This window comes from Falco peregrinus, chromosome 12 (genome assembly GCF_023634155.1).
Source record: "Falco peregrinus isolate bFalPer1 chromosome 12, bFalPer1.pri, whole genome shotgun sequence".
Taxonomy (NCBI): Eukaryota; Metazoa; Chordata; class Aves; order Falconiformes; family Falconidae; genus Falco; species Falco peregrinus.
The window spans coordinates 23264200-23281556 of record NC_073732.1 but is presented as its reverse complement, the minus strand read 5'-3'; the positions used below and the strand labels follow the sequence as shown (position 1 = coordinate 23281556).

Genomic DNA, 17357 nt, shown 5'->3' with positions numbered 1-17357 from the left:
TCCTCGTTTTGAGGAACAGATTTTTTCTCCTTTCCTGACGTGTGAAAGCTAGTGGAGATTACTTTGACATAATCAGAATGTGTGTCCTGAAGAAAGAAAAGTGCTTGTCCTGGTTTTTTTTGGCTGAAGTCAGCACAGAAAATTGAAGTTCATCTTCCCAAAATCCTCTCTGCAACTCTGCTTGTCTGCTTGGGTAAAGTAGTCTTCTACTCCCTGTACAAACAGCTTTGCTGCTATTTTAGTAGCTTCAGAGCTCTACCACTAACATCCATCTTAAATGATGAGCAAAGTGACCCTTTCAGTCTCTTGCCTAATTTGCACTGACTGTTCTGCCATTAGTTAGCTAATGATTTGTGAAATATTTTGTGATATACCTTGTGGTCTTCAGCTGAACAGTCCTCTGTAAGTGTCTAATGCTAGTAGTAATGGTGATACAAGCCAAGTCACCATTGCATTTCCTCATGCATTTCTTTCATTTAAGCATGTTAAGTGGTTAAAAACTTCTGCTGCACGTTGAAACTTTTATATTTTAGCAGTGTTAATGCAAGCATACGAGCAAAGCCTCCTCTTGCAGGCTTTCTTCCCACCAGCATTTCCCGTTCACACCAGCAATCTCATCAGCTGCATGCAGGCTAACTTTTGCAGCATACCACAGTGTACCCTGAGATCTTGACATTTTTTTTTTTTCCCACCCCCCTCCACTCAGAGCACACCTGAGTTTCTGCCCAGTGTTATAGGGGAGCCAGGGACTGGAAGATGTTGTATGCATGTAGCTTTTGCTCCAGTGCAGCCTGGGACCTGATCAGTGCTCACCCCTGTGCCTGAGAATGAGTAAATGCTCCTACATGCATTAACCTAACTGCAACTAGTGACTTAATTGGTATTATTCATGTTACGTCAACTGGGAGGATTGGAGCTCTGCTGCATGTGAAATCATATACGCAAAGCCAATGCAAAGCTCTTGCTGATTTTGGAAAAGCCTGGGTATAAGATGATATCTCTACTACTGAGAGCTGGAATGAAATATGTAGAGAAACCATTAGAGAGCCACGAGCAGCGGAGTACCTTGTAGCTTCAGAGTATCTCTTTAAGCACCTAAACACAGCAGCTTGGCGCAGGTGATTCCGGAAATAAGCTGGGTTCAGGGTAATACTCCTTTAAAAAATAAGAGGGACAGACAAGTTAGATTTCTATTTCTTAAATCTTTAAAGGCTGCTAATAACCAAACTGTAAGACACATACTGTATATGTCTATTCTATACAACTCAACACTGTATGTCTCAATCGTAATATGAACTCTCACTTTTTCTCTCCTGATAGCTGTGAAATATGAACAACCATTATTAAAATTTTTATTGAGGCTATATCATAAAGGCAGTTTCATTAGGGTTTTGTGTGTTGTTCTAGAAAAATGTTCCTGTGATAATATTGCATATTGCCATTAGCTTGTAGATAATATAAGCAATAATGGTACAGTACTTCCTGTTTACCTCTAGCTCCACAAACATGCGTGTCAGTTGTCTGACCCATCTATGTGGAAAAACTGTGCATCTAGAATGTATTTTAATGTTAAACTTGGAAGATTTTGAAATACTTCTGGACAAGTGATAGGTTCTATGCAGACATTGGCACAGGTTTTTTTGACCCTTGCAATTCCAGGTGTAATAAATTATAGGCTGTCAGTCAATATCAGAAAAAGATGGAAGGGTAAAAATAGCGTAAGCTAAGCAGTTAGATTGGCAGGGTGGCCTTCTGATGTGAGCAGGGGGAGGACAAGAGTGAGAGCTCTTTCTACATCCAATTACTTTCCACTTGTGAAATCTCCAACAAGTGACTGTTTTCTCTGGTCAGCACCTCTCCCAGTGCTTGGAGAAAAGGTACATATAGTGTGTTCTAGGATGAAAAGTTTAATACCTATCACTACGTACATGTTTTATAAAGTATTTAATGGTAGCTTATGACATCAAAGAACAGATTTAACACTGTGTTCTATTACAAAGAAAACTTGTAAACTGGCTTTTGGTTTCCTCATTGAAAACTTTGAATATCATGTTAGCGTTAAAAACTACTGCTTTTGTGATTTCAGTCTACTAAAACCCACAGAACTAATCCTCTTCATAACCAAATAATTTATTAAAGTTAATTAACTGTCTTGAAACTATGACATAAATATATATCTAAGCATATATAAATTCACACTTATGGAAACACCCAGTGCACTTTTAGACCAATAACCAATCATATCAATAACTGTCTTTTCTGTATGTCTGTGGTCTTCAGAAGGAGCTTTCAAAAGAAGTTAAAAACTGAAAGTATCTCCAAGATGCTGTAGACTTGTGAATCAAGTTAGCTGTGTGGACACTTTCTCCAGGGTGTACAGAAGAAGACCTAAATATCTGAACGTTTACATGTACGCTTGCAAGTAATTAGATATGTAAGGAGTGGACCAGTAGATCAGAGAAACTAATGTTGATATTGTAGGCCATTGGGGCTTTTATTTCAGACTAGGCTTAGCCTGTCCCCTTAAACAAGATGTCCCTATGCATGTTGCCCAAAGCTATCTAAGGTCAGCTGTTGGTTTGGATTCCAGTGCTTTCATTAGGTGCTACTTGTATTTTGTGCACACCTTGTGCAGAAGATGTGGGTAGCTTTCTCTGGCAATCTAGTTTGTGAGTGCCAAAACTGGTCTGTGAACAACCTAGGCGCAGAAAAAGGAAAAAAAAAAATAATGTGTAAAGTGCATCATAAGCTTACTGTTGTGCTAAACCAAAATGCTAAGGTAGATGCAGCCAGAGACATTTCTGTTCTGGCACAGTAAAGCTTTACTCTGTATGATCGGAGTCGCTCTGTGCTCTGGAAGTGCAGCTCTGCTGAAGTCCTTCCTAAGGTGGCATAGGAACTAGGAAGCATCTCAGAACTATGCTTTCCCAGTCCAACATTTGAAAAAATGCTCATAAAACTGCACTGAGAGAAAACGTTACCCTGCAGGAGCTACCTCTCTGGGAAGGTATGGAGGGAAAATCAGTGACAAATGATACCATGGGACTTAAGGCATTACTGGAGGAATTGCAGACCTTAGAGACTGGGGGCACATCTAAATACTGAGCTAAAATACAATGCACAAAACAGCACAGGATGTTAAAATTTAGCTGCTTTTAATGAGGGGAATGAATAACCTCTATCAGTAACGAAATCAGAATGCCAACAGCAAACACTGCAGTTCTCAGCTAAACTCAGATCAGAAGTTTAGGCGATAGCAATTTTCACCAAAACTTAATTTAACCAAAACAGAATCATCAAAATACCAAATAATATCAGCATTTGATGATTTGACCAAAACATTAATACCTTAAGTAGATGACAACTGCTACTTCTGCAAGCTGTTTTAAAGGAGATTATTGCTGCTGTAAACTGTAGTCAACAGTCGATAATAGTAATATTGATTCCACCCCCCCCCCCAAGTTATTGCTGCTACTGCAGCCAAGCAATAGCACTATGAGGGGAAAAGAATTCAAAAATCAATAATTCCCTGATAGTTAGCAACACGTTTTCTGTAAGTCTTTGAGCGGGATGTGCTGTGATCAGCTTATAATAAATATAGAACTGTGGCAGTTTTTCACAGAATTAGATATCAGCTCTCCATTTTCCGCCTTGGTGTGTGGTTTTTTTTTTTTTTTTTTTTTGCTAGTCTCAAAAAGATCAACTGCTGCTCTCGATCTATATACTGAAAAAATATTATATCACACCCTAGTACCTTGAGCAAACATCAGAAAGCTACCTTTGACTCCTGACAGTTTGGTTTGATGTTGCTAGGCTCTCTGTAGCCTATACAGCAGAAATTATTTCTAGTGTATTACTACTCTACCCAAAAGTAGCCCTTTGCTAGCAGCTCCAGTTTAGTAGTCTTTGTGCAGAACAGTGCTAATTTAATACCAGTTGTGCACAAAAATTGTGCAGAGCTACCCCTTTGGCTTTTAAATCTGACTCGGATGTGTTTCAGGTGCTTTTAGTGAAAAGGAAAAAACTACTGAATGAAAATAGGAAGCAAAGGAATCATGCACACAAAGGTTAAGAGGAAAACCCTAATTCCAGGAAGTTCTTCAAATTGGAGCAGATGGGGGACCCATCTGGCCAGGCAGAAATGTGCCAGGCTATGCATACTGAGAACAAGTCCATGCTCCAAGATACACCTCTAGCCATGAGCAGTCTTGATACTAGGCTGGTTAATCCAGTAATTAATTAGGAGGGATGCATTTCAAGAGGGAAGCTCGAAAGAAGAGTTAGCAAAGGAAGAAGGTGGTGGACACACTGGCTGCGGCACGGTCAGGACAATTGCTGTATGTGGTGATTTGTGCCATGAACAGAAGCATCGGTCCTTTGGTCTTTTTACTCTTATGCCTCTCATGGGAGCTTCAGGTAGCAAAGTACTTTCGACAGGAAATGTCTGAAAATGGATAGCTCTTATTTCGCACAGAGAGAACTTCTAATCCGCAAAACTGCAAATAAAGTCACTACATCTGAAGATTAAAACTTGTGTTCTTGCCAGGTTTTGCCCTCATCTGTCAAATGACTAGGCTAAAGTAAACTTGAAATAGATTTTCATTTATTTTTCATCTTCGCTGTAATCCAAAGACTGCCCTGTTAAAAGCCTTTCGTAAATCATTTGGTCAGTTTTTCTCAACAAAACAGTCCTTAAGTAATGCTGTATATCAGCCTCTTTTTTGACATTTTCATTTTTTCATCTTGACATCTTCTCTTAAAAATAATTCAGTGTTTGTCGTATTATCTTTTTTCAAACCATGAGGAGGAGAGAAGGCGGCATCAACTCTCTCCCCATCATAGCAGTTGGAGTATGCAAATCAAAGACTCATGCATTGGTCTGTGGTTTGCTCAGCAAGTTTTTCCTTCGGTCTTACTGCCTGGTGTTAAGAAAACAGGTGTGGCAAGGAACTTGGATTGCTACATCAAAACTGGCTGCTAGAAATCACATTGCTTCTTCTCGAAGGTGCATATTATCTATCAAATTCCTCCCCAAATGCAACTGGGGTTTAACTCTAATCTGACTGACATGAAAAAGTGCCTCTGCTGCTATCCACCACATCATTCGTGTTTGGTCTTTATAGGCCAAGAAAAAGTCAATGAGATGATTCTATAGATGAAACAAGTGAAAAAATACACTTTGTGTCTAAAATAAATGAACTAATTTTTCTTGCTAGTACTGTTGAGTAAAAGCAAGTTTGTAGAGGTGCATGCAGTTATTTCTTTAGAGTAGCAGAAGCTTGGTTTTTTCTTAGTTGTCTATGCTTTCCTGCAATAAATACACTGTGGTCTACTGGACAAATGCATTTTAATAGTAAATGATAATTGACTTTTGGAGAGGAATTTGTTGTTTATCAGCAGTAAAATTTCAGTGCTAAAGCAGTATGTGTCTCTATAAAGAGAAATGTAAAGCTAGCATGGGTCGGTATGGCAGAGTGCTGTGCTGGCATATCCAGGTGTTGCTGATACTGAGCAGTGACTGTCTGAATGTAGTCACTGAGGTGTTTTTCACCAGTATATTAAATACAATGTCATTGCAAGTAATGTGTCAACTAGCATTCAACAGAGCCGTGAATTCACTTGCTGTAGACTAATACAGTACTTTTATCTTCGGTGAATACTGTCAGTCAGTGCAGCTGATGACCCAGCCCTAATATGCTTGCAGATGAACCTGACAAATCCCGTACAATTACAATGAACCTCAACTTTCTTCTTTTTCCTTGTTTCATCTCTATGGCAGGTAGCTTATTATCTGCAGTGTCGTCCTGGTCTTACACCTGTTTGAGTCTGCTGCGTTCTGTTCTGCGATCCCAAGGACTAGTTTAAGAGTTCAGGTCTATTATAGGCAGTCAGATTCCTGAAACTCAAGTGCCCTGTGGTAGCCAGGAATCCACCCTATCGTATTTTCCTGCAATTTGCATGTGCAGCTATGTTATGATTTTAAGTTTTATTTGAGAACCTCATGGCGGTACGTTTAATTGCAGCCAACTTTGTATTCTAAACCACTTCTCCTCCTGGTGCTGTTGTCGGGAACTAAGAGGGATGTGTCTTCGACACACAAAAGCTTGCAGGCTTCCTTGCACTGTGTGAGAGTTTACCAAAGCTGATATCCTGAAGAGGAAAAAAACCCTTCCTGTTGCAACAAGCTGGTGGAAATATTTGGTAGGCTTATGAAAGCAGGAATGCAGAAGTACTTTCTCCCAGAGGACAAGAGTGTGATGGTTTCAGTGCTAGTGAACATTACTAATTAAAAGGAAAAAGGGAGTGTCTGTGGTGAGGAGAGCCACCTAAAGGGACAGGTGAGGGAGGTAAGGCCTTTCTCCTGAGCATGGTTCTAGTCTCTTGGTGGCTGGGCAGGTTCAGACCCATCAGTTCATGGGAACTTTTCCTTCTAGTGTCACCAAATGCCTGGATGTGGCTGTGCCCACCTGCCCTGTGCTTGGGTACCTTTTTCCCCTGCATAAGTGCTCTGGTCGCTGAGGGAAGGAGCACCCTTCCCTCTCTACCCTGGCTAGTCCTTTCAAAGAAGCGACATGCAAAATTTGATAATGGCTGTGTTAGAGAAAAAAGCTGGAGGATGAAGAGGCCAGCACCACTTGGAAGCTGTAGCTAGAAGAGCAGTCATACCCAATACTACTTATCAAGGTAAATTTGGCAGACTCCAGGATGGGTCTTTCTGGTATCTGATAAATGTTAGGAATCCCTTCCAATATAGTAGTCATCACTGAACCAAACAAACAGCCACAAAGAAGGCAGAAGAGCTTCTACCAAGCTTAGATGCATCAAGGAACAGGACCATATCCTCTTACACTGAAGAACACCTGACTTGTCTTTGGACTGCTGTTGGACTTTTTGGACTTGCAGTTGGGCCACCAATCAGAAATAAATGTGGTTATGGCATCTATGGGCGAGGACCTTCAGTACACAGAAGAAGCCATCTCATGAGGCTTTCGTATCTAAACACACAGGAAAGGAGGGAAGAAATGTGTGTTCCCAAAAAAGGTTTCACACAACGCCTTTTCTCTGTCAGTAAAGTGAAATATAACTGCCATGCTAAAAGGTTTTGCAGCAGCAATTTGCTTTGAATTGCAAGCATAAGATAAATGTGCTATACAGGTCTTGATTCCTCAGCTGTGAAGGTGGTAAAAAGGAGAATGTTCTCCCGTCCAGAACAAAAAGATATTTAGAAAGATCTTGTTTCAAAGCTTCCAAAACATCTTAACACAAATGGAGATACTCTGCATTCCCTGTCTTGTCTGCATAATGTAGTGCCCCCTCACTTTCCAGCTGTACAAGCATCACTTTCTTGACCACCAAGTTTTCTGATGCCATTAGGACTGCTGTCATGTATCTCAGCTCTAATAAAACAGTTCAGTGTTGCTAGACTTCTCCTTCTACAAGGAACTGTACTTCTTCCAGGGCTTCGCTCCCCCTGCCCTCCCCTCCAAAATATGCCTTTCCTTAATAGGATCCCACCACACATTGCGTAGATAAATGTTTTTGCAATATAGCATCTTCAAAGTAGCTTTTGACCTCAGTGGAGGGAGTCTCAGCCCATAAAGTAGGAACTATGTCACTGATACACAAATCTGGAAATAACGTATGATTCAGAGTTGAGAATCAGAATCCAGAGAAAATGTTTCTCGTTTAAAAAGTAATAAAAAGTTGTAGTACATAAAAATATTTGAAATGCTGTGTGAGAAGGAATCATTTTTTAAGAGTACTTCTGGTTTATATTATGCAGAGCATCTCAATGGAATTGCTTTATATTAATAATATCTCATCTATTATGTATATTGCAATGTGCCTAACAATTGCTGAAGTAATTAGGTGCTGCTAATTTTTCTTTTTCTTTTTCTCTCCTTTTCTGAGGAGGTAAAGAGATTAGAAGAGTAGTTAGAGCCAAGTATACATTACGCTACAGACTTCCCACAGATTAGCAGCATCAGCCATTATGTTGTTTTTCTACTTCTACCTAAAAATCTATGCTCTTGAGCTCTTCTTCTGTTCTGTCCCCATTTTAATGCCCACTGACTGCACTGTATCATAGCATCATTGCATTATTTATTTTTGATTATTTAATATTTAATTAGAATCCCATTCTTCAACTTACTTTAATATAGTCCTGTTTTAAAGGTGCAAAATCAGGAAGCTAGGGAATGGAGAAGTAGCTGAATATTGATTTTTTTTTTTAGTTTGAAAGTTCTGAATTAATCTGGATTAAAGAGTTCTGATTTACCCTGTCTATAATACGCTGTTTTGAGATACATTTTTTTCTGGCAGATATTGCATAAAGCTTGATCATTAATAATTATTTTAGGCCTTTGGTAAGTGTTTGAAAAGTCACTGGGAAAATGCAGAGAATTTAGAAGTAAATCTCTGAAGCTTCAGCTGTTTTAGATTTTTTTCCCCCACTATGTCTCCATAAGAGATTCCCTCTGTTAAGTCATCACTAAAGCAATCGTGTACTACTTAACAGAGGTGCTATTTTCTACTTCGTGTGTCTCCCTATGAATTGTGCAAGAGGCATTAGAGAGCCCTGCCTTCCACGGAACACATAAAAAGGCATAGCAGAAAAAGCTTTACAGATTTATTACATTCTCTATGCATTGCCTTTCTGGGAGGGAGGGAGGGAGTTGGCAGCAGGTCATGCTGCAGAGCGGAGTCTGCAAGGACACAGGAAAATCTTTGCTAACCCCAAAGATTTTGAATAGCTCTGTACGGCATTCTTCGTTATCATGAACATATTTTTCAGGCATTACTTAGAGATAATGTTAAAGAAGCATGCCACGATGTCTGATTCCTCTTCCTGCCCTCAGGTCTACAATTTTCACATTGTGAGAAGGAGGGCAGGGATGCTGTGGGAGGAGGCAGGTTGCAAACATCCCTCCAGATGGCACTTCCCAACACACCCGCCACCACCAGCTGTGGTCTTCCTATGGCATGACAGCAATCCCATTGGGAAGGGGTGTGACTGTTCATGGGTGGTGGGCAGGCGTGTTCCCCTGCTGAGGAGCTTATTTCCAGAGGAGTCTTAAGGCACCAGCAGCCATACTACACCTGGGCAGGGAGTGATCAAAAGTAGGCAGAAATGAAAGAAAATGCTTTTTGTTGCTTGCTGCCAGGTAGGTGACATTAACTTCTACCATGTTTTCTAGTGCTTGATCCATGTACAGGATCTTTATGAATGGCAGTCCATGTTTAGGCAAGTGAATCAAGCCATGTGTCTGTCATTCTTCAACTCGTGTGTGCCATGAGGATCACAGCAGCTGAGGAAGTGTAAATACAGCAGTAAAAAGTGTATTTCCGGTAAAAAGGTTCTTTGTTGTTTTCCCATGTGCAAACAGCAAGTCACATGGTGTCAATGCAGATTTATTTTAGCTTGCTTGGATGAAAAAAGCAAAATAACAAAGAAATTGTAAGGGGACATAGTCTTATCCAGAAAGTAGTGCATATTATGTTTTGAAGGATCCTCCATTTTCAATTGTCAGGGAGTTCACCATTGCTCGCTCTGATTTCAAACAAGATTGAATCTTACCAGTTGCCAAGCTGTGTATGTGATACACTGTGGGTTGTCTTTCCACACACAACTGCAGCTTTATGGATTGCTCTGTTGAGCCTGGCCCTCTGAAGAGCAGGCTTAAGTGGGGGACTGCTCTGCTGATATGCTATGCTTTGCTTCAAGATTATTTTCTTCTGGGGCAAAAATTTAACCACTGACATTATTAGGCTGAGCAACATAAGGCCTAAATACTAATCTGAGGTTTCTTAGTCAGTTCTTGACTTCTCAGACCTTCACTGTTTTGCCATCTGCTATAATTGAAAATTGCCTTCTGCAACCAAAGGGAAAATCTAATTTCTCAGCAAGCCATATGGGGTTATTAAGATCATTAAACCCTGGTATGCCATAATGCCTGGGCCAAAAGGACCACAGGGCATGTAAATATTGTGTGATTCATTTTATAGCTTCAGACTGCAAGTTAGGAATTATTTTGATGGCTATCTTATGATGAAAAGTGGTGGTCAAGTAGGTTACTGCAGATGTTGCTTGGTGAGGTCGATCCATGGCACGTTTGTTCAGAGCTGTGATGGATGAGAAGTGGTTTTAATAGCGCTTGATCGCAAAGGGTAAATCTTTTGTATCAGTCTGACAAATGATCAGAACCCAGCCAGTGTCCTCAATTGTGCCAGTAACGCTAAAGGCAGCCTTAAATTTTGGTATTAAAAAATCCCAGAGAATACAATTTGCACTTTTCAGGAGGACCCAGACTTGGCTTCTCATACAGGATCTAAAGCTGATGGTATAAATTGTACTCTCTTTCCTTTCTTAAGAATGGGATAGCTATTCCCCTGCAGACGCCTGTTCTGGAACGCTTTAAAACTGAGCTGCTGGAATTTTTCTCTATTTCTCTCGTTGTGATATTTTGTAAGACTTCTTCCTAGCAAAACCCACTTTTATATATTTGATACAACTATCTGTGAGAATATTAAAGCTGATTTTTGGCTAATAAGGCTCAGAAATGAATGCAGAAGCTGTGAAATTTACATGAAATTAAAGAAAGTATAGTTCAGGAAATGCAAATAAATGCAGAAATGAATATTTTAATTTGGATTCACAATTAATGCCAAAGGATTACCAGCAAACCATTACAATGTGGTGATGACATAAAAACTCAGTGGGAATAAAAATTCTACATGCATTAGTTAACTGATGGCAGTAAGCTATTTTTAGTGGGAGAGCTCAGAGTAATTTATTTGTTCTTTTTGAAAAAATATAGCTATTAATTGTATTTCATGTTTTGTCTTTATGTTAATTATGTCTCAGAATATTTTTTTTGCTGGTATACTGTTGTATTAGTTCCTGCATTTTACAATGTGACAACGATGGTCAGTAGATTTATTACCATTTGGGAAGTTACTAAACAGGCATTACTGATTGCCACTTTTCTTCGTGCTATGTAACTAGAGAAGTTAAGAACAAATTGTTAAAATTATACACAAGAAAGAAAAATGAAGAATTTTTCCCTCCTTTGGTTTTCCATTGATATCAGTCTGCATTTATTTTCTTTGTAGGTCATGGGTTTCTGTAGGTCATGTTTTCTGTTTTAAGACACTTGAAACCAAAGTATGTCTGAATAGGTTTAAGTTTCTGTAGCACCTGAGTCAATATATCTTACTATGTTGAAATCAGGATAATTTAAAGGAGATAACTAGAACGGGAAATACTTTTGTTTGTCTTTGTACTGCCCAAATAGCTTCCTTTATTTTAGTGTTCTCAGAAATCACAGAATAAAAGAGCAATCATTAACATTTTTCCAAAAGTTGGGAGTCTAGTTAAACTTTATATATATATTTTTTTTTTCCCATTTCTAACATGGTCCTAAAGAAGCCATGAAAAAATGTGGTTGGTTTTTAGTTTGCATGAGGAGTGCATTTTGTTGTTTTTTGTTTGTTTGTTTGGCTGTTGTTCAGGGTTTTTTTTTTTGGGGGGGGGGTGTTTAACAGGAATTGCACAGTCTTCACCACCTCTTATGCTTTGGCTTACCTACCAGAATACTCCACCTGAAAGGAATACAGATTGTGTCCCTGCTAAATGTGCCCTGGGAGTGCACCTAATGTCCTCTAACCTCTCATGGGCATTTAGGCTGTCCACCCAGCATGGTACTTGGAACTGGTCTGAAGCATGCACCCTTCCAGTGTGTGTAGGCTCCAGGCAGGCATAGCTTTACAGACACAAAATACTTGGGAAAGGGGTGGGGATGAGTAGGGATGGGAGATGAAGACATCATTAAGCCAGGATTCTCAGTTTCTGTGCCTCTGTGTGTAGCTAAATGAACCTGCTGCCATGATGGCATTGCATTTCAATACCCACACATTATTCTTCAGCACTGTCTCCTGTGCATTAGGCATAAGCATGTGCTGCCTCTTTTGTTGTAACTACTTTTTTTGTAGTTATGTTCATTTGAGATGATTGTATGAAAAAATCCTCACCCTGCACTAATTGCAGTGTCTATCTTAATGCATCTCATACAAGGGAAAAAAATGAACTGAGACCTCAATAATGAAGTGTTTCTGGCAGGATGTGCATGCGCTTAACAGAAACTATCATTATGCCTGAACACTAATTAAAGGCAGCACAAACCCAGCAAAATCCTAACTCATCTGAAACTAGTGGGAACTTCGTCTCCACTATGTACAAGTTTTGTTTCTGGCTTCTCTGCTGGTGGTACTAGTCTTTGACGTGCGCTCACGAGGAATTATGTAATGAAAATAATTTGAAGCAATCCCTGACCTAATCTGGCTTGGAAAAGGTCAAGAACTCACAATATCGTTACTGTCATATAAGGATGAGCTTGTTTATATTTGTTTAGCTTCAGTCCTAAGGGTGCCCTGAACTATGTATGTGACTCGTCTGCAGTATCCTTACTTACTGCATTGTCAAAGCAGCAAATGTACACATGCCTATTGTGGCTTCATGTCACAAATTTTGCCAAATTAGTCCAACCTAAACATCACTGCCATGTATAAGTTGTGTTTTATTGATTCATCTTTTCTCTTTCTTAGACCGATTCTTCCTGAGCAGGATTTATCATAGTCTTTGTTTAATATTTTTGTTTCAGTGTTAGCAGTGTGTCTAATCAATATTTATTTTTACCTGTGTGAATGGTTCAGAGCATCATCAGGTTTCCTCAGTTTTAAGTAGCAGATTACAAGCTTTGTCTCAATGAAACTGGCAATACTGGAAATATCTTCAAAAGATGACTCAAAGGGATTGTCTGTAGCACCACCTTCACTGCAAATCTGTAGAAGAAACAAAAATATTATTTACTGATGTTATAATACACCTTTTGTTAGGTAGAAATGCTTTTTGTGATGGATAGAAGGAGAAAACTGACTTCTAAGTAAAATATATTCTGACTTTAGTTAAAGTTAGCACTAAAAATAATGAGTACAAATACATGTGAACATAATATAAAATGCTGTGTCATCTTCCCAAATGGGATAGCCAGGGGAGCAGATAATAAGCTAATAACTAAAAAACACTGTTAGGAAAGAAACTGTATTTCCCTCCATTTTCAAAAATAAAGGTTTAACTTTAGGCTCCCAAAATCCGTGGCTGTCTGAAGACTGAGGTTGAAGGAGGAGTCTCAGACAGCTATTTACTTATTTCAGTCAGCCAGTGGTGACCTCTGCCTTAGGCTCTGCTGCCTTTGTCCCATGGCTAGGAAAGCAGAGAGTGATACAAGGCAAGGAAACCAGAAATTCTCCTCCTTGTTTAATGGGAGGACTTGTCCTTCCAGAAAACTGCTATAGAAAGTAAAAAGAATGAGATCAACCCTCTTTCCCATCTTCTTGAGCTGTATAGAATTTAGCAGAAAGATCATATTTTCTGTTTTTTTAAAAAAGTACTCTTTTCTGGATAGATGAGCTGCCTGCTGTTCATCGCAGCCAGTGACTTTCTCATTAAATAATGTTCTGTTTAATAATGTGCATCATTAGAATTATATAACCCACAACTCCTTAAAGTTTCAAAGAGTCCTCAGCACTGGCTGATCTGTGATACTGGGCAGGACCACCTCCAGTCCTCAAATCTTTGTTTTATTAATCTACAGGCAACCTCATTTTGTAATGCCCAAGAGCAGTAAAAATTGGCTTTTAGTTCTTAAGAAAATTCAACTGTAACAAATAGATTAAGTCTAAGAGCCTTGTCTTTAAGGACAATAACTGTATGGTGCTACTAATGAAAATGCAATTGAATGTCCTTTGCTTGGATAAACATCCCTAACAGGATTGTTTAGTGTGCAGTGATTTCATCTGACTACGTTACTTCACTGCGAATCAGCTTTAAAAGTAGATTTCCAATGAAGATTAACAAATTAATATTTATCTAGGCTGTGTGCTTAAACTCTTGGATCACCTTGAGATGAGTGCCAAGGACCTTAAGTCACTGATCTGCAACTGCAGCCTCACGTGGATGAAAGCAGCCTCTGCTTTAAATGGGTTATAACCCAGGGACTCTCACTTGAGTCCAGTTTTGCCAGTTGCCAAAACTTTGAAATGGAGGGAGGAGGATCTGGACTGTTGTCTAGCTCCTTATCGCTAATGGGTTTAGTTATGTTAATTAGTTTCTTGTGCCTACGTGGTTAAAATCCGGTGGTTGATCTTTAGGAGATGCAATGTCAACTCAGCAGTTTGAGATCTCTTTAGAAGATTAAATCTGTCAAGAAAAAAGCTCTTCTATATATGCATCTTTCTTCCGGAGTGTGATACTTAAAAGTAAGGATTATAGACCCGCATCCACACTTAGCACCTGCAAAGCTAACCCTATCTGTAAGATTTTTGTGCATTGGTTAGAGATCAGTTCAATTCTTTACAGACAACAAGAGTCATTCAAGGAAGTGTCCCCCTAGTTCAGGTATGATAAACACTTTTTTTCTTTCACATCCTTTCTCTGCTGAGCGAAGCTACACGGTGTATATAATAACAGGCATAGATTTAGGAATTTCTATCATCCTGTTATCAGTACAAGTTATAAATCAGAGAATTCATCACTTTTAACTTTGCTCATGGTACCGTATATATCTGCTGAAGTGTCTCTATGGATAAGACATACTATATGTAGCTAAAAGACCCAGAGAATTATGTTCACATCAGTGAACATAAAAGTATCATCAAGTTTTTCTGTAATAACACTTTTCAGCTGAATTGGCCATGCTGTGACCTCTGTTAAATTTATAGGAATGAGAGATTTGAGGCCACTCCCTGGACTTTCAAGTTCTTGAATGATTGTGAGAAGAAAAGAATCTTAGAGGGATCCCTTCAGTATAAAGTGCTGCAATTCAGAGTTTCCTCGAGTCTTACTGCTGATGTGGAGTTATGTTTAGACCTGTGTAACCCATCAGTTATCTTTGACAAAAACCAGGACACGAGTCTCTGTAAACCATATTTGAACAGATAAGGATTCAGAAAACACGTTTAAATGCAGTGAAGATTGGATTCTGCCAGGTCTTCTCTAAGACATCTTGGAGTGAGAGTTCAAAGAAACAAATAACACTATCTTTAATCTCACAAAATCAGAGTAATATTTTAAAGGAATGTGCCTGTGTTTCAGACCATCTAGGCTGTACAATTCTTGTATTCAAACTCTTGCCTCGTTTTTGTGCAGTGTTTCTGCAGTGGATCAATTCCTTTGAGATAGACCCCTCCACACCAGTTCCATACAAACAGCAGCAATATGCACCGAAAATAAGATTCAACTTAAGTTTACAGAAATGGCTCCTTCTATACTAAACAGAAAAATGATGAATATACAAAATAAGCCCTAATGTCTCGTATTAGTGAGATGCATAATTAAAGGTACTCACTGGTGTAAGGGACTTTTTTGGTAGCAATATGGACACCACCGGGAAAGGTTTCTATTGGGTGAACCATGTCAGCACAGCCTGAAAAGCACATCGTTGTTTCCCAAGCTGCGATGATGATAACCTTTTGTGGGTGTGTTTCAATACTCTTTTGTGTATTTTGCTGGCCTTTCCAATAAAAGGATTTGGCTATGCAGCAGGAGAAGGGCTTGCGTTGCTCTGTCTGCCACTGAATACTGAGTCTGAGCATTTCTGGGGGGTGAGGTGAAGACAGTGCCAGAAAGCACCTGAGAAACCTCATCTGGGAAAGTTCCCCGGGGGAGTTGTTAGGCATGAAGGAGAGAGCAAGCTGGGATTTTACAGCACAGGTGGGGATGTGGAGAAGAGTTGCAGAAAGACTCACATCTGAGTTTCAAAGGGGAACAGAAAAAGGAGAATTTCCTAGGGATCCAAAGGAGCTTCTGTAGCTACAGATTGTTGTAACTTTGGGAAGCCCTGCTGGACTGAGAGCAAGGGAGGAAGAAAGGCTGTGCCATACAAAGACATAATAAGCAGGGAGGAGATTTGTTTGCAATTTTCATGTTTCACCTGCAGAACTGAGTTATCTTTATCTTGCTGTAGTCTGCAGTCCAATAACACTACCTTTGAAGGTCAAAAGAGCTGTTGGTGTTTTTGGAGTGCTTTAAGTAAAAGGTAAGCACAGCTCCATCTCACTCCTCTGCATACCTGATGGTCTTGTCACAACAACATTCAAATATGGATGTGGGCTGAGGCAGTTAGGTTTTGTGTCATTGAGGGTTTCCTTTCCCAGAGCTACGTTACAGAATTTTACTTTAATTCCAAACTGGGAAATTTGGGGGTACACCTTATCTAAGACTTTGGTGACCTTTTGGTCTGCAGAAATATTGTCAATATCTTAAAGGTTATAGAGGCTATGAAACTGAAGCAAACACCTTAAACATTTGAAGCTTTACAGCCAATCTGGGGTTAAAAACCTGCAATGTACCATTTTATGTCCCTTACTATAGCTAGCAAATCTAACAGTATTTTTTACTTTCAGACCTAGTCTACCTGAGAGTACTTTTGTCATACATACGATTTTTTTTCCCAGAGATAATATTTATTTAAGAAAATCCTGCCAAAGGATATTTATATTTTCCCAGGGGCCCTTGTTGCAACTGGAGGCCATCGTGCAGGTTTTGTGTACGTGCATCCTTAGAACACTGCTGAGTTATCTCATTCAAAGAGTTACCAAGCACGTAAAGGAAATGTAAGGAACAAAAGCATTACCTGCAATTTTTGTGTTAGTGGTGAACTGACACTGATTATGTTATACTTCCACTGATAAGGGAGGTTTCTCTTGCAACGTGTAGAACCCTATAAATATATTGCTGCACCCACAGTCATATAAATGCTTGTGATAAAGTATTTTGTCAAAGGTCACAGAACAAGTCTGTGACACTGTGAACTTAGCATAGATCTTGTTGTGGTATTAAGGCTTTAATTTTGGCAGTAGCATGCAAAGCAATTTTATGAATAGGACATCCCAGGCATTAGCTTATAAGAAAGAGAGGAAAAGAACCTCCCAGACCCACCACGGTTTTGGTAAAAGACCAGTGGAAATGCTGATCATTAAGATAGCTTCCTAGTTAGCATGTGTGTAATTTGGAAGAATAAAATTAGAGCTCTGGTGATCTGAAACATCAGAGATGTTGTCACTGAAAACAAGGTGAAAGGTTCAGATGCAAGAATCTGGCAATGGTAACAGTTTACTGATCACCAGTATAGGTTTGGTACGTGTTAAATTCAGGAAAGTGAATTTAAAGAAGGTGATGCCCAATAGATATCCATCTACGTGTGTGTATATATATACATATTGGATAGCAAATTTAGATTGGGAAAACAAGTAAATTTGGTCAAATGGCATGTGGCAATGAGATCTTTTGGAAACTTCCA

At 39.3% G+C, this 17357-nt stretch overlaps 1 protein-coding gene across 1 annotated transcript in view; it reads right to left on the bottom strand.

Annotated features, from left to right (window-relative positions):
- Positions 1-17357, bottom strand: part of SPATA16 (spermatogenesis associated 16) — an 87318-nt gene that overhangs the window by 58082 nt on the left and 11879 nt on the right. The window contains exons 3-4 of the mRNA XM_005242847.3: positions 12695-12840; positions 1066-1155 (exon numbers count right to left, since the gene is read on the bottom strand). Of these exons, the coding sequence (XP_005242904.3) occupies positions 1066-1155; positions 12695-12840 (236 nt within the window). The remainder of the gene's footprint in view (positions 1-1065; positions 1156-12694; positions 12841-17357) is intronic.